The following is a 27,502-nucleotide window of genomic DNA, read 5'->3' as shown; positions in this document are numbered from 1 at the left end:
TCAGGTTGCTCAGGTTGCAAGACGGCTGCTCCAATTCCAGACGCTATGTCCTTGTCCCAGGCACAAAGAAACAGGGAGGCCCAAGGACCAAAGCCTTTCCTTCAGGCTTTGATTGTTTATCCCAAAAGGGATGCCCTCCCAGGGGCCTCTGCTGACATCGATCAGAGCTGGCTCACATGGCCACCCATGATGCAAGGAAGCTTGGGATGTCAAGTAGTTTGCCTTGAGGAAGGCAAAGGAGGGGAAGTTTGTGAATGGCTTTTCCACAGCAGATCCCTAGTGTCTGCCAAATTGCGTGTTTGGAGGATGACTACATAATGCTTTCAAGCTGTGGATACAACCACCTGGAAATCCTGTTTAAATGAAGATTATGATGCAGTAGGTCTGAAGTGAGGCCTAAAATTCTGCATTTCTGACAAGTTCCCAGGTGATGCTCTCTCTTAGTTAACTGTTACTGTGTAACAAACCTCCCCCAAACCTGGCAGCTTAAAACAGCTATCTGATTTGCTATTCATTCTTCAGGTGTCACCTAGAGTCACTCATCGGGCTCCAGGCACCTGGCGAGGCACTGAGATTTGATAGCCTAGGATGGCTTCATTGACATGTGTGGTGTCTAGGTCAGTGATGGCGAACCTATGACACGCGTGTCAGAGGTGACACGCGAACTCATTTTTTTGGTTGATTTTCCCTTGTTAAATGGCATTTAAATATATAAAATAAATATCAAAAATATCAATCTTTGTTTTACTATGGTTGCAAATATCAAAAAATTTCTATATGTGACACGGCACCAGAGTTAAGTTAGGGTTTTCAAAATGCTGACACGCCGAGCTCAAAAGCTTCGCCATCACTGGTCCAGGTGGTCATTTGTCTTCCAGCAGTGCTGCCTGGCTTCTTCACATGGTAGTCCTAGGGTTCCAAGAAGGCGAGGAAGATGCAGTGAAACCTCTTGACACCCAGGCTTGGGCTTAGAAGTCCGAAAGTATCATTCCTCCACAATCCATTAGTTAAAGCTAGTCCAGCCCAGATTCACGGGGCAAGGAAATAGACTCCACCTCTTGGTGGGAAGAGCAGCAGTCACCTGCAGAGAGAGGTGCATGTAGGAAAGGGAGGGGCTGTTGCAGCTCTCCTTGCTAACAGTCCGTCTCAGATATCGGTGCTGCTGTTTTCTGGACCCTGTTCGAGTAGCAAAGATTCAGGACACCTTGGCTTCTCCACTTTGGATGCATCACAGGGGTTGGGTAAAGGAAGAAAGCTAGCATTTAACCTATTAGGTACTAGGCACTGTGGAATCACAAGGGAGCTTTAAAAAAGACCAATGCCTGATAAAGATACAGCTGGTCTGGACATGAGTATTTTTTTAATCTCCCTGATGACCCTAAAGCACAGCCTAGATTGAGAGCCACTGCTTGAGAAAGCTCTGTAATTCCCAAGTATCCAGTGGAGGGAGGGCATGTGGTGGTGAATACCAGAGGAGCTGGCCGGGAGCGGGAAGAGGATTGGTGAAGTGCATTATGGATATGTTGAGGGATCTCCTGGTGAAAACATGAGCAGATGACTCAGAGATGAGTCTAGAACTCCAAGAAGAGATTTGCATTGGACACAAATATTTGGGAGTTATGAATGAGCCCTTGCAGTTAAAGCTGAGGTTCCATGGAGCCCTGGGGGTGTATATAGTGGGCTCTTAGCTTTGAAGCCTTGACGACCAGTGAGCACCTAGGTGTTAGGAATGGCGTTTTGGGGTGCTAAGAAAGATGGGTGTCTCCTCCAGGTCAGTAGTTGTGGCCATGTGGACTCATCATTCAACCAGTATTTGTGAGTGCCATCAATATGCCTGGCACAAGATTCAGTGACCATGGAATTGCTTCAAGGACCAGCTCTGAGAGCAAACAGGAAGTGGTAACACCGTGAATGTGCCAGGAGAGGCGGTGTCGCCAATGTTCATGGTGGCCTCTCAGCACGGACTACCTGGGACACACATGAGAGTAGGGGCTACTCTGTGGAAATACTTGTCCCTTAGCCAACTGTGTGTGACACATGGGGTTGGGTAAGGAAAGAAAGCTAGCATTTAACCTATTAGGTGCTAGGCTCTGTGCTAGCTTTAATGCATTTTCGCTGAGTGAAACCAGAAGGAAAGCAATGTGAGTTAGTGGTTAAGAACTTGACCTCTAGCCTGGGTTCAAAACCCAGACCTGCTATTTATTGTGTGATTTGGAGCAAATAACTTGGCATGTCTGAACCTCAGTTTTTTTCTTCTACACATCATTCTGGTGAGATCTCAACAAGTTAATTCACATTCAGCACCTGAAGCAGCCCCTGAGGTAAGTCCCCAGTGAATGTTACCTTCCTTTGATGATCCTTACACTCATCCCATAAAGCAAGTATTTGGTTTCCAGGTGAGAAAACTGACGCATGAAGAGGAAAATTACCTGCTTGAGGGCCACAGCAGTTGAGGATGCGAACCATAAGCCATCCATAGCTGCATGGCTGCTGTCTCCTCCTCCCAACAGGTGGCAGAAGCACAGGCCGCTCCACTCCCCAACCCCTTTTCCTACGGACAGGACCTCCCAGCCAACACTCCACTTCCCTTCCAGGTTGCATCAATGATCGAAAAAAACAGCTGAGGCAGCTGTTCCGCTCCCTTCAAGGCCAGAAGAAAGCTTCCGGCTGATACCCAGCCGCTGAGAGGCAAGCGTCCCCGGGAGGTGCCATGCCATCCAGTCCTCTCCCCACTCCATTGCCAGCACAGCAGCACCTCAGAGCACATGCCTCCCTCCCTCTGGATGGCCACAGCTGCTGCTTGCTGCTTGGGCCGGGTCTCCTGGATTCCCCCATCGACCCCTGGGCATCTTTGCACCAGGAGACAGCCAATCCTCTGGACTGGATGGGTTTTAACCTTGACAGATTGGCTTAGCCAATAGGCCCAAAGAGTAAAAACTCAGCAAATTCGGCTCTCCAGAGAGGTCACATCTAATAAATGAGCACAGGCCTTACTCGAAGTTACTGGGCACCAGGCTTGGCTCAGGGAATGCCGTGGGCTGCAGCGGTGTCCTCCTGGCTTCACTCTTTGATGTCTCCCAGGAGGTTAGGGTTGTCAGAGTCCTCCAAGAGCAAAGGATTCATGGGCTAGGGAACTTGTCTTAAGCTATGTTCGCAAAGCAAGCAATTACAGATTGTGTTTATTGGGAGTCTGGAGGACTGGACCCCGCACATCTCCTCCTCCTTACAATTCCCTGACCTTTCATGTCAGGGGAACCCATGGCACTCCCCTGACTCTGTGAAAGCCAGCAGGCCAAAGCGTCCCCATTGCTCAGATGGACATGGGTCAGGAAGGCAGAGCTGCTTAGTCAGGGTCTCTGCAAAGGGGCACTTAGCTGAGTCATCTGGGCGACAGGTGCCTCTCTGGGCCTTCCTACTTGAGGTTGGGAGCTGAGCTTTTTAAACTAGAAAGCCTTGTGCCGGCAGGCAAGGAGATAGCATTCCCACATTCCTACGCCTCCTCTTAGTTTCATAGGAATTACAAGTGGGCTGGTGAGCTAACAGCTGCATGGGGGACCTATTAGGGGATCCCCGGCAGCTCCCTCTACCACTCTTCCTGCTTCAGGACAGTTCTTTTAGCTACAAATAACAGAATGTGACTGCCCAGGGATGGGAAGGGCTTTTGGAAGTGAATACTGTCAAGTCCAAGAAATGAACCAGTTAGCTTTGGGAAGGCCAGAAACCAGCCACTCTGGGCCTCCACCTTCATCCCTGTGACTGAGGAGAGCCCAGACAGCCCCAGGCATGGGTTCTACCTTTCCAGTAGGATCCAATTGGCTCTTTTTTTGTCCTAGCATCTACTTTGCCAGACAGGTAGGGGCAATGTTTAGAGGAAATTGTGAGCAAGGCAGTCCTACCAGATAGTGTCTAGCAAAGTGAATGCTGCTACTCCCTACTTTTTAAATTTATATTTAAAAATATGCAATATAACAGCAACACGTTCTTCCCTTCCACCTCAAATATGCAGTTTGTTTTGAGGGAACCAAATAATTGGTGATTGCATACAAATCACCAGCTCACCAGACGCCTGTCCTGCCCCCTCGCTTTTCTCACTTAACCTTGGAGCTTGTTCCAAATCAGTGCTCAAAACTTCCTTATTCTTGGTAACAGCTGTGTAGTATCCCACTACCTGGAGCCATCAATTCCTTTAATCTACTGTGGACATTTAGTTTATTTCCATTTAGTTTCCAACTCCATCCCCCTACTCTTTGAGCCAGTATGGAAAACACACACAAATTTCTACTAAAAAAAACTCAGAAGGATGCAACATCGCACTTCTGAGCCAAATTTGACTTATTTTGTTTGGCCAACACCAAATTTTAAACATTTTTCTGAATTAGTCAGCAATATTTAAAGGACAGAAAATTCAACTTAAAAATCCAAATTGCTAGTTCCTCTTGAAGAAAACATAAGATCTGGACATAGCAGCCTATGTTCCAATGAAACTATCGGCAGCAGCTGAGTGGAGCAGGGGGCACGGCAGTGTGCCTGTCGGAGCCTATCATTCAAGGAGGAACCACTGCCCTTCATGGGTGTATCCTAAGGGGGTGGTATGCCTTCAATTAAGGACCAAATGAGGTAAAGAACAGCAGCAGCTATCCATTCATTAGGTGCCTTTACTGAAGCCTCAGTGAACAGGAAGATACCGTGTTGCCCTCACAGCACATTGCCATTAAGACCCGAGACCACTGACGATAAGGGCACTCGGAGAGCAGCGCTGGCCCTGGCCCTGCTTTCGGAGGCGCATCCTGAACGCATGAAGCACGTGAAGAGGCAGTCCCCCTCACCCATCTCTGGTGCAGGACTCTGCGAGGCCTTCCTGACGAAAGAGCGGCTGTGGGGGGTGATAAGCAGCACCTATGCTGGGCTCCATCTGGGAGCAAGCAGGAAAAATGGGCCGAAATGGAGCGAGTGGGGAGAAATGGTATGTCTGCTCCACAGATAGTTGTGGTGAACCACGAAGCACCAAGACCCTGTCCTTCATTCAGAAACCACCTGCGAGCTTCCTGCTGTATTCCAATTCTGTTACACATGCTGCTTTAAATGTCTCCCTTTCTGAGAGGAATGCTGGAATGAAGCTCCCACTCTTCCCCTTCTTCCCTGCCCAGGGCCCATTTAAACAGCAGGCCACTGTTGAGAAGTGTCTGTTGCAGTCATTCTCATACCCCCACAGGCGCTGCCCCCGCCCACCCACTGTGGCTGCTAGGCCTATCAATGGGTCTTGTGTCCATTCAGCCCACTGGTCAGGCCCACAGGCACTGGCAGGCTGAGGGTTCCCTTCGCTTTCACAGAGCAGTCAAGCGCTACAGATAGAGAGGCTGCAAACAGGAGCCATGGCCAGGATGCTGATGCCTGTGCCCTTGCAGGGTAGATCCTGTCCTTGCAGGTTTCAAAGCTGGAGAGTTCTGGGTCCTACATGATCCCAGGGGAATGCTGGTTTCAGGCCCCTTATCTTGGTTCTTGAATTTCATCCTTTCAAGATGACCTTGAGAGCTTTAAGTTCATCCTGGTTGAGGGGGGTCAGGTTAAAACCCTTCAGCTCCCGTTTGCCTAAGGAGAGAAGACAATCCATCAGTGCGTTCAGGCCTCCTGTTGTCCAACCTCCTGGCCCCGGAGTCAGGCCTGGGAAAGCTCACACTGCATTCATACTGCCAGACACCTGGCTGTGAGGTCTGACAGGGAAGGGCCTCAAATCTACCATATACTGAACAATGAACACTGACACCCACTACTGAGTCTCAAGAACCTGCAGAATTACGACTCTGCTGGCCAGAAACCTCCACATTTCTGCCATACCTATGGCAGATCTGGGTGGTAAGGTTTACCTAGGAATTTAGCTTCTGAGTCAGAGCTGTGCTGGTCCCCACACCATGCCCTGGTATAAAATGTAAGATAGCTCAGGCCATTCCCGAACTTGGAAAGAATTTGTGATAGAAGACCCCACAAACTTCCTTGTCCATTCTTTCTCGGGATGGCTAGAGACAGCCACTGCCCGCTGCCCCCAGCTTCAGTGCCACTCACATGCTGTCCAGGTCATTGCCCTCCTGGGAGGGGCTTCCCAATCCTTTAAGTCCATGTTGATGGTTTTGTCCCCTCCTGGTTTCTTCCCCCCTTCCCCACCTCTCAGGCTAATACCTTGGGCCTCAAAGAGGCGATTGACCTTCACTTTAAGTTCTTTCCGGAGTCTCTCTATTTCTTTATCCAGATGATCCTGATCTGAAAAATGAGATGGGCAAATAGAATGAGGTTATACTACAGACAGAATGACCAAAAGCATCGGGCGTGCCAGCCTCTCCCTAGCCCCTTTGAGAGCAAGGGCTCTTAGCATTCCAGAAGGAAAAGGAGACTTCAGAAACTAATTGAGGAAGGAACCAAAGGCTAGAGAAGCAACGTGACCTGCCCACAACCACTGAGTGAGCCCGGGATCGGGCTGAGCAGACCAGACCCCTGACTCTCAATCTCCTGGCCTGTTTTCACTATGCCAATACCTTGGGCTAATTGGTGCATAGGGAAGGCAACATCAGGATTTAAGGTCACCCTTCCACAGTGAAATTAGAGAAAATTCAACTGAAAAAATAAAATGGAGAACCTATAGCAGACCTACCCTACGATGACTGGAAAATGGGTGGCTAAGGGATTTTATAAACCCAAGTCCATTAAGGGGTTTTTAGAAAAGCATGATTGTGGTAACATGTGACCTAAACAACCTAACTATCAACGGGCAAGCTGAATGCTCAAGCTTAACCTACTTATCCTCGGTGGATAGAAAAGGTTATCTCCCCTTAACAGGCTGCGCCTGAAAGCAAACTGCACTATGAGAATGGAAGCCACTAAGCTCAACTGGAGATGATACATCTGGCTTCACTCAGTCCTCTCCGCCTGCTCTGTTTTCACCTGCTCATGGGAACATTCGAGTTTGTCTTCCCCACAGACTTCCATTCTTTCTGATGAGCTGGGCCTCTGGTCTGGGCAATGGTTCTACTCAATCTTTTAAAATGGGTTGCTCGCCCGACTGGTGTAGCTCAGTGGGTGGGAGTCAACCCAGGAATTAAGAGGTTCAATTCCTTAAGATTCCCGGGTTGTGGGGTCAGTCCCCAGTGGGGGTGGTGCAGGAGGCAGCCAAGAGATGATGTTTCTCTCACTCTATTCCCTCTCCCTGCCTCTCTCTATAAAAAAAAAAAATCAGTAAAAACATATTAAAAATAAAAAATAAAATGGGTTGCTCAATGTAAATGAGTAACCCTACTCTTACAAGCTTGTTCAGCCTGTGTCAATCACCGAGAACTATAGATAATGATGTCCCAGAACCCCTCTAGGTATAGTAACATGACCACATTTATGGGACAAGACAGCTGAAGATCAGATCCTGAACCCAAGCAAGCAACCCCCTCTGAAAGCATCCTCCAGCCTACCACCGAGTGCAATGACAACTCAATTTGATAACCATAATGTGTATGGTTTTTCACAGGACAACCAGAAACTTATATTCCAAGCTAATCCTTTGCTAGAATTTTTATTTCAACAGGGATAGAGGCACCCTGTCTTCAGAGACAGAGGCAACCTTGCTGGTCCTCTTAACCTATACATTTTCAAGGGTAGAAAAGAGGAAATATATGTAACCTGCCCTTTTCCCAGCCAAGGATGCATTTGCAACCTGACTTTTTACCTTTATGATGCATCTCCAAAGAGCTTTGGAAATTGTAGTCATCCATGTTTGAGAAACATCTATTTAGTTGCTGACCCTAAGGTTCACTCTCCCCAAACCCCCATTTTCAACACAGTCTCTCTTGTAGGGGATGTGAAAAATAAAAGTTCACTATGCCAGGCTCCCTTGTATCTGTGGGGGCCATGAAACTTAGTTCTGGTCATACAGATGTCAGCAGAAGGCCCTGAGGAGGACAGCCTAATTTCCAAAACAGAAGGCAAGGCCATATCAGGGGTGGGAAACCGTTTTTCTGCCAAGGGCCTTTTGGATATTTATAACATCATTCTTGCACTAGAACAAAATTATCAACTTAAACATTAGCCTACTATATTTGGTCTCCCCTAATGCTTTGGCAGGGCCAGACCAAATGATTTCTTGGGCCTTATACAGCCTACGGGCCAGATGTTCCCCACCCCTGCCATATAAGGAGAAAGCCCTTTGCCTTTCCTCCAGCCTGGCACGTGGACATGAGCCCTGCAATGATGACACAACCACCATGAGAATATGCTAAGGTGACCCTGCTGAGTGGCAATGCCAGTCCTGGATGGCTGACTCCAGATAACTTCTTACATGAGAAAAACAGAACCAAATTTTTTAAGCCTCAATTTGTTGAATTTTCTGTTCTTTGTGGTCCAACTTGTTCCACAGATAAAGCATTATACTCGGCACACATACTGTTTTCTCTCAACTTCAAAAGAAAAAAGGGGCTACAGAGATGCACACACCCCCCCCCCCCAAGGGGAGGCAGCTGTTTCCCTGACTCATGCCCAGGAGGCCTTACCTTTCTCAATCATTTCCTTCGTCTGAGGGTGAGGCATCTTGATAAACATGTTCCCAAAGCAAACCATCACATCTTCTGAAATGGAAATGGTAATTCCTTCAACAAATATTCTGAGCACCTACTATCCACTAGGCATTATTTTAGATGTTGAAAACACAGCAGAACAATACAAAGATCCTGCACTCATAGAGCTCAAGTTATAGTGGAGGAAGGGAAATAAACAGGCAAAGCTATCATTTGTCAGGTCCGAGCAGGTCTAAGCGCTGCAGAGAAAAATAAAGCAGGGTGAGGGGGTGGGGAATGCCAGAGCAGGGGAGAGACTTGTTGGACCTGGTGGTCTGAAAAGGCCTCGCTGATTATGTGACATCTGGACAGAGACTTGAAGAAAGTGAGGGTGTGAGCCCTGCAGCAAAAAAAATCAGTCATGTGCTTGGGGTGTTAGAAACAGCGAGGAGACCAGTAAGGACTGAGTCAGAGAGGGAGGGGGGATAGAGATGATGCTGGAAGAGTGTAGGGGGTCTTGATTACATGGGGTCTTGCAGGACTCTGGATTTTACTCTGGTCAGATGAAAAGCAATGGTTTTAGACCTTCCAATGCACTTTAAATAAAATTCAAACTTCTTCCCTTCATGATGGCCTAGCCTCTGTCCATCTTTCCAGCTTCATCACATGCCCTTCCCCTCGCTTATTGTGTCACAACAACCACTTGGCCTCTAAGAGCCCCCATCCTATCCTCCAACACCTATCCCACCTCCAGTCCCATCTTCAGCTTTCTCACAATTTCCAATTAGGTATTTCTGTTGTTCTGCTCATTTGTACTGATTTATCCCCCCTCCCTGTACTTCCCAGTGCCAACATTGCGAAGCCAGCACCTGATGGCCTGTCATGGAGTTGAGCAGCTGAAACCCCGAGCCACAGTCTGTGAGACCTGAGAAATTTCCTCCCCCATCTCCATGGGTGTGTCGCCTCCTGTAGCCTCCTGCCTGCTCTGTTAGGGACAAGGCAAAGGCCTTCGACGGAAAATGGCACAGGCCTCCTGGGCTGGAGGGAGGAGTCGTGACTTACCAGAGAGGCTGAGCTCTTTCTGCAGGGCCCTCAGGCCCTCTCGGTTCTGATTCCTCTTGGCGTCTAGGTCCACAATCTGAAAAGCACAGAGGCAGGAGGGAGCTCAGCGACTGCTCACCCCAGCTTGTCAGCTCCAACAGACCCACCTCTCTATGAACACCCAACAGAGACAACAAGGCATCATTCCTGGACTACTCCCAGGGTCCTGTCCAAGACAGGCGGGTGTGTGAATGCACTTCCCCCACTCAGCTCCCAGGTCCTTTTAAAGACCGTGTTGGTGCAGATGTTTTCCCCCAAGAGAAGGTGCTGGGGAAATGCTGACTAAACAGATAATTCTTTTTTCTCCACCAGAGCGCTAGTTCTCAGCTTTAGGGCATTTTAGGATCATGAGGAATGGAAACCTCTCCCGGGGCAAGCCCCTCCAGCTGATTCTGACCTCATATCATGAGAAGCCCAACAATACGAGACTGGAACAGAAGGGGGGCCCTGAAATGGTGGTAACAACACAACAGCTACTACAGAGTGAGGAGGGAGTACCATATACGGCTTTAGAGCACTGGCTCTGGGGCCAGAACACCCAGGTTTGAACCCTGCTGCACGCTGGTAACTGTGCGACTTCACCTTCCTCACAGGTTACTGAGCCAGGAACGCGATGTATTGTCAGCACAGTGCCTGCACCTGGTGAGTACTCACAACCTGCTATTATCATCATCACTCAGCACACTGATGCCCTGATTAATAGGCTCTTCCCCAGGTCTTCCCCTTCTCAGTAAATACCCACCCAACCTCCAAACAATCATCCCAACTGAAGATGGGGAGTCACGAATCATCCTTGTCTCCTACTCCCTGACCCCTATGTAACCATCATCAAGACCTAATAACCGGATGGCAGTGGATTAAGGGGAAGCTACGCTGACATTCTCCCAGGACCCTAAACTGGAAGAGAAAACCCTTACAACAAAGGTGGTAAAGAGGAGGCCACATCGAGGCTGGTCCACTGCTAGTTTTTATTGTGCCATTTTCTTAAAACGCTTGACTTTTACCAATTGAAAAGTGATGAGGTTGTATTGATTTTAGTAGAACAAAATCTTTACTGCCACTGTCCGAAATTTGTCAAAATAAATATACAATTCTAAAGAAAAACAAAACCATGCCCATCTCCAAAATATATTACTGCCCTATCTGCTGTCTCCACCACCACCACCCTGGTCCAATGGCCCCTTGCCTTCCTGTATTTCAGTGGTTCTCAACCTTCCTAATGCCGGGACCCTTTAATACAGTTCCTCATGTGGTGGTGACCCCCAACCATAAAATTATTTTCGTTGCTACTTCATAACTGTAATTTTGTTACTGTTATGAATCGGAATGTAAATATCTGATATGCAGGATGTATTTTCATTGTTACAAATTGAACATAATTAAAGCATAGTGATTAATCACAAAAACAATATGTAATTATATATGTGTTTTCCGATGGTCTTAGGCGACCCCTGTGAAAGGGTCATTCGACCCCCAAAGGGGTCGCGACCCACAGGTTGAGAACCGCTGCTGTATTTACTGTGCTCCACAGAGAAGCCAGAGGGATGCTTTTAAAACCTTAATCCAGTACCTCATCCTTTGCTCCCCTCCTCCCCACCCTCCGCAACTCCCTTCAACCACTTGGCACTTCCATTCGAACCAGAGCCGAGCTCCCTGTTCAGGTCTACGCGGCCCGCCACGCCCGGGGTCCACGTTCCTCCCACGGCCCAGCCCTGCGCAATCACAGACACGCAGACCGCCTGCTGTTCCTCTTCTCCCCCCCAGGGCCTCGACGGGGACGGTGCCCAGGCCAATGAGGGAGCCCAGAACTGCCTTTTGGAAAAGGGATCTAGGTAAACTGCCCAAAGGGGTGATGGTTCGGAAACTGGAGGGCACAGCAAAGGGCAAAGAAAGGATGGAGAGAGGACGGCTGGCACAGGGCGGGCGCTCCCCTAACACGTAGGTCTGCATAAATGGCTGCGGCGCGGTGCCCACATCACCTCCATCTGCCACGTCTGTCACCACAGCCCTTAGACCACCGGTCCCGGTAAACTCACTGCCAGCCGGTGCCGGGGCCAGATTCCGGACCCCGCGCACTTCCCCACGGCGATCGCCACCAGGCCCAACCGCTGAGCCCGGGCCCCTGCGCGGCGGACGCGCCTCCTACCTGCCGCTTGTCCGCCAGCACCGCCTCGGCGAGCTCCTCCACTTCCACCAGGTACCGCAGCACCCGCTCCGCCTCGGGTGACAGCATGGTGCCCGCCTGCTCCAACCCCGCTCCGGCTCCAGGCCCGCTCTGGCTCCGCTGCGGCCCCTTCTGCGCACGCGCCGCTCTCACAGGGCTTCCGGCGCGCATGCTCAATGGGAAGAGGCCCGGCGGCGCGCGCGCGCTCCAGTGCACCCGAGTCGGGGCCTACCTGTGGGGGCGGGGTTGGAGCGCCCCCTGCAGGCCCAGAGAGCACAGTCCTCGGTGCTCCTCTTAACCTCTGCCTTCTCTTCATAGGTTTTGTTTGTTTGTTGTTAATCCTCACCTGCGGGTATTTTTTCCGTTGATTTTTAGAGCGAAGAAGAGACACACAGAGAGAAACATGGATCGATTGCTTCCCGCACGCTTGGGCATGGGATGGAGCCTGCAGCCAAGGTACGTGCAGTTGTCTGGAATCGAACCGAGGACCCTTCAGTCCGAGGGCTGACACTCCATCCACTGAGCCACACCGGCTAGGGCTCTTCATACATTTCTTAAGCAGGCAGTTTCAGGCGCTGAGAATGCAGCAGTGAACAAAACAAAGTCCCTGCCCTCGTGAAACTTCATCCTAAGGGGAAAATCCGACAACTGATGACCAAAAAAATAATTACATACCATAGCTGGCCGAGATAAGGCTGGAGAAATAGAAATTATTACTTCCCTTTTTAAGGAACATCAAGGAAGCCCATGTAGCAGTGTGACTTATATTTAACCTGTGAGACCTTATGTTTATAATTTATGAAATGGGAGTGAATAAAAATATTTCTCATGGTCTCTCTGCAGGATCAGAAGAGGCAGAAATCCCTTTTCAACTCAGTTTGGCCAGTGTTTATTGAGCCCTGGTGTTGGGCCCAATGTCCGGAGTAGTTGACCTCCTAGAGGAAGTGGCTGGAAAACCATGAAGTTCTAAAAGTGCTGAAACGCAAATCAGTGTGGGCCATAGGATCCAGGGGGGCCTCCAAGAAGAGGCAGGCAGGTAGAAAAAGTGGCTGCCCTTTACAACCAGTGGGTTCCCTAGAGATCATGCCCAAACCCCTCATTGTAAAGCCGGAAAAACCCAGGCTCAGAGAGCAGCCATGACTTTAAAAAGTCAACAGCGAACCTGACACTAGAATTCTGACCTCCTGCCTCCCAGAGTCCAGCTTTTTATTCCCTCCTTTTGGCCCCTGTGACCAAGCGCTTTCACACCCCTTCCCTTACCTGAACTTCACAACCTTTGTATGGGTGGGTTATTCCTATCCGCTTCCACAGCTGCAGACTGAGGCTGGGAGAAGGGCAATGCCTTCTCATGCAGAAAGTCAGGAGCATACGTGGGTCTAGATCTAGAAGCTTTCTGGTGTTCATACCACAGCTGTCTCTAGACCCTGAAACTGTGGCCCCATAAGTCTCAGTGGCACCTCCTCTTTGCCTGGCCTTTGGCTGCCTTAAACCGCCAGAGGCAGAGCTAGTTTTCCCTGCAGCTGCCTGGTGTGGAGAAAAAGGAGACTCATTAAGGATTTCTCATTGAGGGTAAATTTGTTGCCAAACCCAGGATGTTTTGTGTAAACACCTTCTGGTTCAGAAACACAGACACAAGCCCTGGGAAGGGGGCGGGGGGGGGGGGGGATTTACCAAAGGAGAAACAGGGCTCAGCAGGCCTCGCCGGGGCCTGGACCCCAGAACTGGGTCTCCTCCACCATGGGGTGGAGAGCTGGACCAGGCCAATCACTGAGCCCTGCCAGATGGGCCTAGATGGGGAAAGGCTGAGTTGAGGGAGGCTTCTACATTGGCAGGTTGTTGGCTGCCACTGGAAGTTTTGGGGAGGTCATATCGAGACAGATAGTCAGATCTGGAAGGACTCTTGTTTCAGAACCACTTCTGTTTCAGAACCGTCGATTTCACAGATATTTCCTGACTACCTTGGCCCTATTTTAGGGATTCCACCATGAGCAAACCCAGACATGGTCATTGCCCTCAGAAGCTTCCAGTCTGGTGGAAGAGTCAGACAATAAACATGAACAAGTAAATATATCATATGAAGTGAGGATAAGTACTCTGGAGAACAATAGAGCAGGGCAAGGTGGGGAGGAAATGATGAGGTGGGGGCTCTTTGAGATAAGGTGGTCAGGCAGGGCTTTTCTGAAGACCTGTCATTCGAGCAGAGGTGGAGGAGGTAAGGTGAGCCATGTGGAAACCTGGGGGAAGAGCATTCCAGGTAGAGGGAACAGGATGCAAATGCCCTGGAAGTTGGAAGAACAGCAAAGCCAGTGTAGGTGGAACTGAATGAGCAAGGGGGAGAAGGTAGACGATAAGGTCAGAAAGGGAAATGAGGCACTGGACATGTGGGGCTATAGAAGGGCCTGTAGGTGCCCTGCCCAAATTGGCAAAGCCCTCCCTGGAGTGCACATGCAGACACTGCTGCACATGCTCCAGCTTCCTGCTTCTCTCTGCTCATGAATGCAGGTTGAGTAGGGAATGCAGCAAGGAGTTGCCCTCAACCCAGAGGAGAGAGGAGCCTGGCCAATGTGGCTCAGTGATTGAGCATTGACCTATGGACCAGGAGGTCATTATTCAATTATTCAATTCCTGGTTAGGACACATAACCAGATTGAGGGCTCAGTCCCCAGTAGGGGTCACACAGGAGACAGCTGATCAATGATTCTCTCTCATCATTGATATTTCTATCTCTCTCTCTCCCTTCCTCTCTGAAATCAAATATATATATATATATATATATATATATATATATATAGAGAGAGAGAGAGAGAGAGAGAGAGAGAGAGAGAGAGAGAGAGTGAGTTTGTGGCTACATACCCCAGCTTCTTTGCTCCTCTGTAAGAGACCCAAAAGGAGACTGCTACAACCATCCAGGTAAGATAGGATGATCACTGAACCAGGGTGGCAGTGGGGATGGTGAGCACTGGTGGGATTCCAGGGACTTAGCATACATTCCTCCATCAGCCTGGATTAATTTTTCCCTATACCTTTGTACCCATGGAACTACTACATAGCTCCCCTTTATCAGCTTGGTGTCACCTCCTCCCCCCACAGTCAAGAGTCCCCTCTGGCCTTCCCAGCTTCTTGGGCTTCCCCACCACTGCACTTACCACACCATCTTTTTTCTCTAGTCGTCTCCCTCTCCAGTCAGGAGCTCCGCAAGACAGGGACCTCGCCTGTCTTGTTTGCAGCTGTGTTACCAGAACCTAGAATGGTGCCTGACCCACAGCAGGTGCTCAGTTGATGTTTACTGTATGAGTGAGTGGATTCAACATGAAGCAGAACTTTCTACAACCCGAACTATCCAAAGGTGAACAGAGCTAAGTAGTACCTCATCCCAGAAGGTATGTAAAGCTGGACAGCCACAGGGTCGGGATATTGCAGACGTGAATCCCTCTGCAGTCCTGGATGGGAGTGGTGCCTATAAGTCTTTTCTAACCAGAGAAACTCTACCTGGCCACGTTGGGGTGTGCCTCCCATCTTTACCCACCCCAAACCCAGGCCAAAAGGGCGGTGGTGCGGGGGCTCTGGTGTTTGGGGACAGGAGCCAACAAGAACGATGCATCACCCATTCCCATTGGACCCCTATTTACCATTTCTGTGAGCCTCCCTGGGGTAAGTGTTCAGCAACCAGCCCTGCTTCTCTCCTTGGGAGGACTGCCCTCAGGCTTCTGGAGCCTCATGGGTGACTAACTGTCCCCATGAGCTGTACCCCATCATTTCAGGGATTTGAAAGCCCACCGTTTGCGTGGGCTGCTGGCATGGGCGTGGGTGGATAACTCTGGGGTATAATTACCCCCCAGAGTTCCCCTGTGGGATAAGGCTGAAGCAGCCACCCACAAGGCACCCTGCTTGGCTTCCTCTCCCTCCTGGTTCTGCCTCTCCCACTCCCTTATGGTCAAAACCTTCCAACACTCCCATCTCACTCGGTAAAAGCCAAACTCCTCACCGAGTCACACGAGGCCCCACATGAGCTGCCCTACCTCTCTAAGGCATCTCCCACCTCTCCCACCTCCTTGCTGTCCCTCACACATACCAGGTGCAGTCCCACCTCAGGGCCTTTGCACTGGCTGCTCCCTCGGCCTGCACTTTCCTCTGATGTCTACGTTTCTTCCACCCTCACCTCCTACAAGTCTTTGCTTAAATGCCACCTTCTTACTGAGGCTTACCCTGACCACCCTGTTTTGAAAATGCAAGCCCCCACTCCTCCCAGTACTCCTGATCAACTTCCTTAGCTTTACTTTTTCTTTTGTTTAAAAATAACATTTGTCATTCCGAGCGTGCTGTATAATTTACTTACTTGTGTTTTTTAAGTTTTATTTCTTGATTTGAGAGAGAGAAACATCAGTTTGTTGTCCCCTTATTTATGTATTCAGTGGTTGATTCTGTTAAGTGCCTGGACTGGTGACTGAACCCGAAGCTTTGGTGTATGGGGTTAATGCCCTAGTCAACTGAGCTACCTGCTAGGACACTTGTATTTCTTGTTAACCTCCCTCTGCTATAAAGGGAGCTTCATGAGGCCAGGGACCTTTGTCTGGTTTGTTACTGATGTCTCCCAAATGCTTAGAACAGTACCTAGCCTGTATTAGGTGCTCAATAAACATTTTTGAATGAATGGAGGCGGGGGATGGGGTGGGGGTGGGGAGGGAAGGGGGAGAGGGCGGGCAGAATTCTATCCAAGGCAGATTCTCCCTGAGGCCAGGATCTTAACCCCCATGCTGGAGGTGGATGATGAGAATGGCAGATCATGCCAGACCTTGTTGGCTAGGGTAAGGGGGTTGGATTTTGTTTTTAGATCAGGGCATCTACTGGAGGGTTTTGAATAAACATGAGACATGATTGGATTTACTTTTGAAAGCCCCCTCTGGCTGTGGGGATAGAATGGACGAAAAGGAGTAAATGTGGTGCAGTCCTCTGTGTGTGTGAGTTGAGTGTGTGTGTGTGTGTATGTGTGTGTGTGAGTGTGTGTGTGTGTTGTGGGTGGGAAGGCGATGATGGGGACTTGGAAAGGTGACAGAGCTGTGGCTGCACGGAGGCTGGGAGCAGCAAGAAGCATGTCATATCCATTTCTGCAGGCAGCCCAGGTGGCTGCCCACAGGCTCTGACCTGTGAGCAATCAGGCCAGCTGCTGACAACATGCGCCTGGGTGGCCCCCAACTCCTCCCTCCGCTTCCTTTGTGCGCTTGTGGGCTTGGCAGGTGGAGGGGAGGCCTGCACTCCCTGCCTCCCCTGACCCAGAGAATAATCCCTTATATTCATGGGATTCTCTCCGTGCCCTCATTTCATCCTCCCACATCCCCTGGAACACAGACATCTAATTCCCATTGGGCGGATGAAGACATTGAGGCCCGGGAAGGGGATGGGACTTCCCAAGGTCATGAGCCAGATGGGGACGCCAGGTGGAGACCCGTCCCTCAACTCCCCATGCCTCAGTTTCATCAGGCAACAGATGGTCCCAAGGCTGGACTGGAAAATTCTTAAATGACCCGAAAGAGAACACAAGCCCAGAATATTCCAGGCCCCCCTGAGCTGGTCTTTGCCACTACCTCTAATACTAAATCCTTTCCTTCTAAATGCCATGAATAGATTCTTATCAAAAATGAAAAGACTAAATTACAGCGAAGACTTAAAGTCCCTTTTGACACCCCCCTCCCCATCTCAGTTTTCTCCGGAGTCCCAACTGGGTGTGTCTTTTCAGAACTGTGATATTCATTTAAAGACGTAGTTAGGAACCCGGAGAACAGATTGGGACTCTTCTGTGTGGCAGGTAGGAAGGGGGACTGGAGGGCCCTGCACACAAGTGTATCATTCTGCAGCCTGTTCGCTCTTGGAAGTCTTTAATTGGTGTGTTTGATCTGCCTCCTGTTTCCTGATCGCTGCAGAATGTTCTGTAGTATAAGCACCGTAGTTCATTTGTTTATCTAACTTTCTAAGTTAAATTTTACATTTATTTTTCATGCACCGAAATACAGAGGGTTAATTAACCCCACCTCTCGGTTCTTAGCATATGGTCATGAGTTCGTCTGCAAAGGCCCTGTCTTGTCTCTATTATTTTCTCCTTCTCCCCACACCCCCACTCAGACCCTCCCTACTGCGTTTGACATATGTTCTTAAATATTTGAGATTTCTTCCGAAATGCATAGTAATTGTCTTATGTGTTTGTATATTTTAAAATTTCTTATCCAGGTATAACACACAGAAGAGTTATACAAATCATAAGTGTACAGTTCACGAACTTTCAAAAACTAAACACACCCATGTTAACGAGCACTTGGATCAAGCAGCCCCTCAGGAGGTCCCCTCCAAGTCCTCCCAACCACAACCCCGGGATAACCACGCCCCTGATCTCTAACTCCATACGTTGGCTTTGCTAGTTTTTGAACTTTATACAAATGGAATCACACAGTGCGAGCTCATTTGTGCCTGATTTCTTCCGTTCACCATGTAGTTCATGAGATTTATCTCTATTGTTGTTTGTAGCTATAGATCGCTTACTCCATTGGATGGCGACCCTGCAATTAAACCATTCTGCCGTTGGGGGACATGCGGTGGTCTCCAGCTTAGGGCTGTTGCAAACAGTGCAGTATGAACAGTCATGTATGTGTCTTGGGAAACATGCACATATCTATGTGTTTCTGTTGTGTGTACACAGGAATGGGATTGCTGGGTATGTCCAGTTTTAGTATTTTTGATCCATGTAAATACGATTGTGCCGTTAAGTGGTGTTCACTTCCTACGTTGTTGTTTTCTGTCTGTGTGTGTGTTTGCTCATCCTGATGTTTCTTTGATCTATCCATGTGCTCTGTGCACCTTTAGTTCCTTGCTCCTGGCAGCTCCCAAGAACCCAGAACCGCTTCCCCACATGTTGCTTGTCCTATCCCTTGGCTGCGGATGCTTGTGCTCCCTTTTCCTCCCCATCAGCACACACAGTGCCACACTGCACACCCGAGTGTGCTAGCCCCTTCTCAGGGGACAGGCATATACTTGTTTTTCCTAAACACTGCACATCCCTCTCCAGAATGGCTGTGCTCAGTTACACGTCTACCAGGGATGCACATTCTCACCAACATTGGGTACTATCTGTCTTCCTATGGCTTGCCGTGTGGTGGTTGTTAGTATCACAGTTACTGGACATTCTCTGGTGGATGGACATTTAAGTTGTTTTCCATCTTTCAGGATTAGAAGTACTGCTGCAATGATCCCGCAGGGATACGTCTCCTGGTTCCTGTCTGTGAGTTCAACTTCTCCACCGCATCTTCCTCCTCTTTTCTTGAACCCTAGTTCCTAGACACACCCTGACTTTCCCACCTCTCTGCCTGTGCTCTGGCTGTGCCCTCTGTCTGGAGTTGCCTTAGCTTTCTGTCTCCACGTGTTGAGTGCTTACTCCTCCCTTAAGGCCCCGCTTCATAAAAGACCCTCCCTGCCTGGCCTGGCCCCCCAGGAAGGTCACTGTCTCAGATTTTCCAGAGGGACGTCGGTCCTCTTTTTCTTCTGGCATCGATCACTTTACTCTTTTGTAATAGACTTTTTTTTTTTTGCCAGCCATAGTTTTGGCTTTCTTATCACCTTGAGTGCCCATGAGACCCAGGACCCTCAGAGGATGCCAAAGGAGAGATCTGCGGGATGGCTGAGTCAGGCCATGCACTGGAGGAAACTAAGGGTCCTGTCTGTTTGTCTGTCTCTCTCTCTTCCCCTTCTTTTATATATATATATATATATATATATATATATATATATTTAAATATATTTTATTGATTTTTTACAGAGAGGAAGGGAGAGGGATAGAGAGTTAGAAACATCGATCAGCTGCCTCCTGCACACCCCCCACTGGGGATGTGCCTGCAATCAAGGTACATGCCCTTGACCGGAATCGAACCTGGGACCCTTGAGTCCGCAGGCCGACGCTCTATCCACTGAGCCAAACCGGCTAGGGCTCTTCCCCTTCTGTATCAGCCAGACCTTTCAGGATTAATTCATTCCACTGGAAAGAGGGTAGAAGATGGAATCACGATTTCCCCTCTCTTGAGAGGGGATGAGTGCCTTGACCCATCTGTAAAGCGGGTGTTGGCAAGGTAGGAGAGACAGCCGTGTCCCCATTGCACCTTGGAATTTTGAACCATGGGAATGTATTAGCTGTTCAATAAATAAATACAACCATGCTTGTTTAAAGGACTTTCAGACTCTAGGGGGAAGAAAGTGACATCAGAACAGAGAAGACATCCAGGATTATTGGATTGAACGCGTCTCGGTGACTCCCTTGTTTTACAAATGAGGAAACTGAGGCCCAGAGAGGTGAGGTGACTTGCTCAAGGTCACCTAAGCCAGTAATGGCCGAATCAGGACTAGTGTTACGTGAATTATAGAACTGAGTCACAGCTGGCTCGGGATCACTAAGCATCTATGTGCCAAGCTCTGCTGAGTGCTGAGGACACAGTGGTGAACAATATAGGCATGATTGCTGCCTTAACAGATCCTATATTCTAGACAAGAAACCAATAAATACGTATTATAGCATCATGTAGTGGTAAGTGCTTTGGATAAAAAATAAGGCAGGTGAGGGCAGAGTGTCAAGGGGAAAATATCAGAAATACCCATCTGAAGAGGCAACATTTTAGAGAAGAAGAAGATGGAGCCTGTGAATCCCTGGGGAATAGCAGGAACAAAAGTCAGGTGGGAAGGAGAAGGCTGAAGTGTTAAAGGAATAGCAAAGTACCAGTGGCTGGATTAGAATGAGCAAGGGGAAGGCGGAAGGAGGTGAGGTCAGAGAGAAGAGAGGGAGAGAGACTGTAGACAGCACTGAGGATTTTGGCTCAAAGTGAGGTAGGAAGTTGCCAGAAGCTTCTGAGAAGACATGGGACCTGGTCAAATTTCCTCTTTCAAAAAGGCCCCTCTGGCCCTGGCCAGTATGGCTCAGTTGGTTGGAATTTTGTCCTGTGCACTAAAAGGTTGCCGGTTCAATTCCCACTTAGGGCACATACCTAGGTTGCTGGTTCGATCCCGGTTGATATTTCTCTTTCACATTGATGTTATTTTGGCGTCTCTCACCCTTTCCCTCTCTCTAAAATCAATAAAAACATATATATTTTTAAAAGGCCCCTCTTGGTAATGGTGGAGATGGAACATTAGGAAGGGAAAGAAGGGATGGTGCAGTCCAGTTGTCCAGGAGCGAGGTGACAAGGCCATGGCCTGGGGCGGTATGATGCAACGAAGGGGTTGGATAAGATGACCCCTCAGGGCCTTCCCAGCTCTGGCATTTTGTAATTTGGTGGATTCTCTCAGCACACACCTGGGAGGGGCGGCTAAGCCCCTGCTTTTCTTTTCTTGCAATTTCTCGGTTTCTTCTCTTAGATTCTGAGACTCAACAAAGCCTGATGATCTGAGGCTCAGAGTGGTGCCTCCTTCCCTCCTGCCAGCCCCACTGCTGTCCCCATGTCCCAGGGACAGATGGGTGGGCAGCTGGACCTCGATGCCTGAGGGCCCCGGGAGAGAAAATTATCTGAGAGTTCATAACCCCTCTCTGCCTTCCAGATCTCCAGTTAAAAGCCCCAAGTGTCACAGCCCAAGGGGTGAGGGTTGGAAGGTGCCAGGAGAGGGGCTGGACAAGGCACTTTCTGTCCGCAGCTGCCCACTGTGGGGACAGAGACCTGGGGTACTGAGAACTCCAGCCCTGGGGGCAGGAAGCCATTGGCGCTGAGGCTGAAAACTGGTGGCCTTCAGGCCGTGTCTGACCCACTGACCTATTTACTTGGCCTGAAAAGTGTTTGAGAGAAAAAAATGAAGCCAATCTTTAAAAACGAAGAGATTTTACAATACAGTCCAGATTTCTGGCTTCTCTTGAATAATTAGAAAATTGGACCATACTGACTGCCTATTCCCATATGACAGCATTCAGCAGTAGCTGAGTAGCAGCTGTCCCATTATTATATTATTTTACTAATAGGTAAATACATTCACATGATTCCAAAAAAAAGTATAGATAGACATATAATGAAGTCTCCCTCCCATCCTTGTTCCCCGTGCTCCCTTCAGTAATCTCATTTTCTTATTTTTACACTTCCAAAGTTTCTGTATGCATGTACAAATACATATTATGCAAATATAGATTATGCCCCCGTTTCACTCAGCTTTTGTAACCGGACAAACAATGGGTCCGTGCTGCCTGTCACTGCTCAAGCCAATGAAGCAGAGACAGGGTTGAATCATATATGAGCGTTTATTCCAGTCCTGCCGGCAGCATGGGAGAGCAGCAGGTCAGCCCCAGAAATCTGCTCTGCACCCCACCATAAGCCAGTTACTTATATAGTAAAAGTACAAAGGAAAAGTAGGCAAAAGGGCAGTTTGCAGATATGCAAGAGAACTGGGGGTCTTCAAAGGGCTTAGTGATATGCAGGGTTGGGGTTACATAGGGGAAATAGCAAAAGGGGGTGCCAGATGGGCAGTTAACAGGTGAGCAGGCTGGAGGTCTGCAAAGGCCCGTAGGTGTGCAAAAGGGCTGGGGCTCTTCAAAGAGCTGGCGATTCTGGCGTCTGTAACAAATCTTTGTTCATCTCTCCATGATCATAGGCAGCTCCAAAAGGGCAGGAAGGGCTGCATCTCCAGGTCTGCAGCAGCCAGGGTGGAATGTGCCTTCTTTAATCAGAATAAAACAATCACGGTTAACAGAGCATGATTAATATTTCTTACAATACTAGCTGGTTCCCCAAATTCTGTTGCTGCCCCCTTTTACTTTGTCTCCTAGTCTCTCCCTTGCTTTCCCCCAGGGAGGCCTCTGTATTAGGAGACAGAGAGCTTCATCGCCTCCTTCACTGCCACATGCTATTCCGTTGTCAGGAAGTCCATGACTTATTTAGCCAGCCTCCTACTGAGGGCTATTTGGGTCAGTACCAATATTTGCTGCTATTAACAATGCTGTGCCGATTATCTTGTGCATGGTTTGCACAGGAACTAAAGGAATATCATTAGAAACTGGTCCAAGCTGAGGGTGCAGGAGGCATGGACTGAGCTCTCAATTAATTGAGAAAATGTGAGGAGGGCTGTTCCCGAGAATGATTCCCAATGAAGCCCAGAGACCATACACCTGGCAACCAAGGAAAGGCTCTCAGATTTGCTTCTGCCACTTGGTAGATATGGGACTTCTCTCTGGGCCTCCGTGTCTCTATCTATAAAATGAGAGAGGAACTTGGGGAGCTGGATGAGATCTCAAAGGGCCTGTCTAGTTTTGACAAGCTGTGGTCCACCTTCTCCCTCCACACCAGCCTGACCCAGCCTCTTTTTAGCACTTGAATGAGCCTGGCCTCAGCCCCATTGCAGAGCCTTTGCCCAAGCTGTTCTTTCCCCTACCACCCTACCATCCCGCCCCACCACTGGAACCCCACTCCTGTACTTCCTTATTGGTCCTAATCTGAATCCCTGATCTCTGGTCTCAGCCACTGAGAACACACCAGTCCAAATGCTCAGGGCAGAGTCCCCTGATAGTGGGTCACTCCCACACCCCATCAAATCCTTCCTCTGTGTCCCCACTTGCCTGGATTAGAGCTCTTGAATGCCTGCTCCGCTATTTCCTAACTAATGGCCTCCGGTAAGTGGCAACACCTTCCCGAGTCACAGTTGCCTCACCCAAAAGAGTGACTGGTTTGAGGATAACACGTGGTCATATCAGTAAAGTTCTTAGTGCAGCTCCTGGCACACAGAAGGGATTGTTAATTCTGTAAGTCCCTGCCCTTGTCTGAGGCAGTTACCTTGCTTATAAAATAGGGAGGAACCTGGCTCAGTTGGTTGGGCATCGTCCCATGCACTGAGAGGTCCTGTTTGATTCTTGGTCAGGGCACATGCCTGGGTGGGGCCCAGTCCCTAGTGCGGGACGTGTAGGAGGCAACTGGTGGATCTCTCTCTCTCTCTCTCTCTCTCTCTCTCTCTCTCTCTCTCTCTCTCTCTTTCGCCCAATTTAAGACAAAATTGGGGGGGGGGCATATGTAATACTTTTAACAATAAAGATTTTTTTTCTTAAATGGGGACAATAATGGAACCTATTTCTTTTTCTTTCTTTCTTTCTTTTTTATTGATTTCAGAGAGGAAGGGAGAGGGAAAGAAAGATAGAAACATCAATGTGAGGGAGAATCATTGATCTGCTGCCTCCTGCACGCCCCACACTGGAGATCAAGCCTGAAACCCAGGCATGTGCCCTTGACTGGAATTGAACCCGGGACCCTTCAGTCCACAGGCTGAGGCTCTATTCACTGAGCCAAACCTGCTAGGGCGGAACCTATTTCATAAGGTTGATCATCATTCATTTATTCATCATTCATTCATTCAATCAATGATTTTTATAGAATATCTATTGAGTGCCATGCATAGCACTCAGTGCTCAGAGAATTGTTGGTGAAGAAAATAGATGAATCCTTCTGGTGCAGCAGCCATTGAAAGCAGCAGCCATGGATCTGCACTACCCCATGGCCATGGGCCGCAACAAGGGCCTCAAAGTGAACAAGAATGTGAGCAAGCCGAGTCACAGCCACTGCCACTGCCACCACTGCGGCAGGCACCCCCTCACCAAGCACCCCAACTTTGTGCAGGAGATGGCTTGCGAGGTGTGCAGCTTTGCCCAGTATGAGCGGCATGCCAGAAAAGGGTGGAGACACATCTCTGCACCAAGAAGAAGAGAAAAGAGCTGAGTAATGTCCTGATGGTCAAGAAGGACCGAACCTCCTTCCCCCTGTGAGTGAAAAAACCTTTTCTGAAAAAGAAAAAAGATGAATTGTCTCAACTCTCATGGAGCTCCGAGGCAGTTCCAAACATAACTAAAATAAATTGCCAGTGTACTGATGCTGAGAAGGAAGACTAACGTGTGATGGAAGCTCGTAACGGGGTGTGTCAGGGAGTCTTCTCTGAGGGATAGAGAGCAGGGTATAGCTGGGTGGGCGATCCAGGAGGGCTTCCTGTGGGAGACGTCACCCAGCTAATAATTAATATTATTTATCCTCACCGCAGCCTTAGGAGGAAGGCACTAGCCCTTCATTTTACTTTTTTTTTTTTTCTAAGCTAAGCGAAATTGAGTGACTTTCGGTCATGGAGCCAGGAAGGGGAGAGTAGGTTGTGAACCTAGGTTTCCTGGCTCCAGAATCTCAGACATAAACGTGTGTCTTGGACTGTCTGTTTGAATGGGCTGATCCTGGGATGTAGAGAGACACGGGAAGTAGAGGGGTTCCCTCCTTGGGGTGGGGGTGGGGCAGAGGGGAGAACCTAATTCTGTCAGGCCCCCTCCAGGACCTGTGAGAGGGCAGAGATCCAGACACATGCAGAACTGGCCCAGGGCCATAAGGCATTCTAGAGCCAAACCTTCCCTCTACCCAGAGCGCTGTGCACTCATGAGTCTTCCTGCCTAGGGTTGTAGGAGAGAAAGAAAAAAGATATTGTTCCTGCCCAAGTCACATTGGGATTCAGACTTCCCTTTAGCCCAACGCACAAACACTCCCACTAGTCTACATATGTCCTTGGATAGGGACTGTCAGCTTTGAATCCAGCCTGGGAAACTCCCTTAATCCCTAATTTTTCCTCCTCCATTTTCAGCTTTGGGCAACAGCTGGCACTTCACCCTCCTGAGCATTGCCAGGACCGAATCAGTCCCTGGACACTAAAGGGATGCTGGGCTACAGGACTGCAGATGGCTGCTCCTTCCTGACCAGGGCAGCTGTCTCCCTCCATCTCCCCTTTCCTGCCACGCTGAAGCAGGGCGGTCCTCACACTTCCTCTCCTCCCCTCTTCTTTCCTCCCCTTCTCACTTAACTCGCCTCTCCCCTTGGAAGATAGAAAAAACAATTCTGGAACCAGACTATGGGTTTGAATTTAGCTCCAGCTGTGTGACCCCAAGCAAATGAATTAACTTCTCTGATTCAGTTTCTTCATCTATAAAATGGGAAGGGAAAATGCAAATTACCTCACAAATTGTGAGGATGAGTTAGTAATTGTACAGTGCTTAGAACAGTCCTGAGCAAAAGGAGACTGCTGTATATGAGTGTTTGCATAATTAACCCTGGTATTGAAGTATGGTACCTATTTGCTTTGTTTAACAATGGACAGGTTACTTTGATTTTCTAAATTGTATAAGTCATCCCATTTGATTGAATGCCTTATCGATTGAATGACTGTTCCATTGATTGTTATCATACTGGTCTTAGAGAGCACATTCTACTGTACCTGGAAACAGGACAGCACAATTACACTAAATTGTCTTAGTGGCCACAGGTGGTGTGTTCCAGCTGACTCAGTGGTCCCGAGACCAGAACAGCACAATTACTCTAAATTGTCCTGACAACTCAGTGGTCGGGAGACCAGAGGGCTCTAGATAGTGTGTTTCTATCAACCCAGTGATCCGGAGACCCAAAACTGTAATTTAGATAACATGCCTAAGTTTAACCCAGGTTACCTAAGGGCTCTAGATAATGTATTTCTGTCAATTCAGTGACCCCGAGACCCGAAACTGTAATTAACATGCTTAATTCTGCTTCTGTAATCTGCTTCTTTGGGAGCCAGGTGCCACATTCCAAACCCTGGGATGTAATCAATACCTTTGTGATTTTTGCCTATATAAATCTGGTTTTGCCACCATCTTATTGGTATGAGATTTGGGGATGGCCCCTCATAGTCCCGGATTGCAATAAACGTGACTCTTTAATTCGACTTCTTGAGGCGTCCTTCTGTGATTCGCGGGGTACATTGCAACAGTATATTCATTCTGAGCAAAGGGAGTGGGGACTTGGGGGCATCCAGGATGTCTGAAGGATCCTGCCCCCTCTCCCGGATTACTCTTTATTTTTTCCATCTGGTCTCTCCATTCCCAGGCTGCTTCACTGTGAGCACTTCTCTCCTCTGGCTGCAGGGTCTTCTTTCAAAATCCTGACTTGATCACATTACCCCCTGCTCAAATTCCGCAGTGGTTCCCCATTGCTTCTTGGATAAAGCATATCTTCTGGCCCTGTAGGATCTCACCCCTCAGAACGCTCCAGCTCCAACTTTCTCAGCTTTCCACCTCCCTAGATCTGTGACCCAGACTTCCTTGAAAACATGTCCTCCAGTCTCAGGCCTTTGTACTAGCTCTTTCCTCCACCCGGTGCTCCCTCCCATCCCTTCCCTGCCCCTCGCTAGAGGGCTGCGGCCAGATGAAGGCTGTTCCTGTGGGAACGCAGAGAGTGGGGAAGAGACAGCAACTCTCAGAGCTCAGTTTTCTCAGCTTCAAAAGACAATAACAAAAGGGACCTCTCAAGATAAAAGAAGGGAGTGGAACAATATGTGAACACTGGAGACTAGGAAGTGGCCTGTTAGCACGGGATGATTGCTAAAGAGCTACTGAGGTGCCCGCCTAAGCCGCCCCATCCAAGTTCCTGGCCCCCCACGCTCCTCAGACCCAGGCCCCCGGAGGTAAACACAGGAGATAAATGAAAAAGGAGCGGATGGAGAGGGGCGCGGTGCAGAAAAGAGAAAGGAAGGAGGTGGAGCAGGGTGAGGGGTGAGAGCAGAGAGCATGTGGCTGGGGCCCCCCACCTCCGAGGAAGGAAGGAGAGGGTGACCTGGGATGCTCTCCCCTGTCCCCATCTCCCTTCCCGGGGAGGGGGGTGCTCCCCATCCGGCCACAGGCCCGGCGGGAGGAGGAGGGGTGAGGGCGGCGCCAAGGGTAATG

The 27,502-nt window shown here is 49.1% G+C and overlaps 1 protein-coding gene and 1 long non-coding RNA gene across 3 annotated transcripts; one reads left to right on the top strand and one right to left on the bottom strand.

Moving 5' to 3' along the window:
* Positions 1-2,153: 2,153 nt before the first annotated feature.
* PDRG1 (p53 and DNA damage regulated 1) lies at positions 2,154-11,951 on the bottom strand. 2 transcript variants are annotated; one of them, XM_036321879.1, is made up of 5 exons: positions 11,776-11,951; positions 9,591-9,666; positions 8,526-8,597; positions 6,175-6,255; positions 2,154-5,589 (listed from the first exon to the last, which is right to left on the bottom strand). In XM_036321879.1, exons 1-5 carry the CDS (start codon positions 11,860-11,862, stop codon positions 5,507-5,509), a joined length of 399 nt encoding a protein of 132 aa, XP_036177772.1. In that variant the 5' UTR covers positions 11,863-11,951; the 3' UTR covers positions 2,154-5,506. The 2 variants fall into 2 exon arrangements, with proteins under 2 accessions (XP_036177772.1, XP_036177771.1); XM_036321878.1 differs by having other exon boundaries at positions 8,526-8,600; positions 11,776-11,947.
* Positions 11,952-12,092: 141 nt separating this feature from the next.
* Positions 12,093-25,965, top strand: LOC118662887. Its single transcript, XR_004969917.1, has 5 exons — positions 12,093-12,249; positions 14,961-15,173; positions 19,006-19,060; positions 24,159-24,543; positions 25,396-25,965. It is a non-coding gene; the product is annotated as an uncharacterized LOC118662887 (long non-coding RNA).
* Positions 25,966-27,502: the final 1,537 nt, after the last annotated feature.

This window comes from Myotis myotis, unplaced genomic scaffold (assembly GCF_014108235.1).
Source record: "Myotis myotis isolate mMyoMyo1 unplaced genomic scaffold, mMyoMyo1.p scaffold_m19_p_9, whole genome shotgun sequence".
Lineage (NCBI taxonomy): Eukaryota > Metazoa > Chordata > Mammalia > Chiroptera > Vespertilionidae > Myotis > Myotis myotis.
Note: the sequence above shows the minus strand (reverse complement) of the source record. Positions and strands in the feature narration are given on the sequence as shown.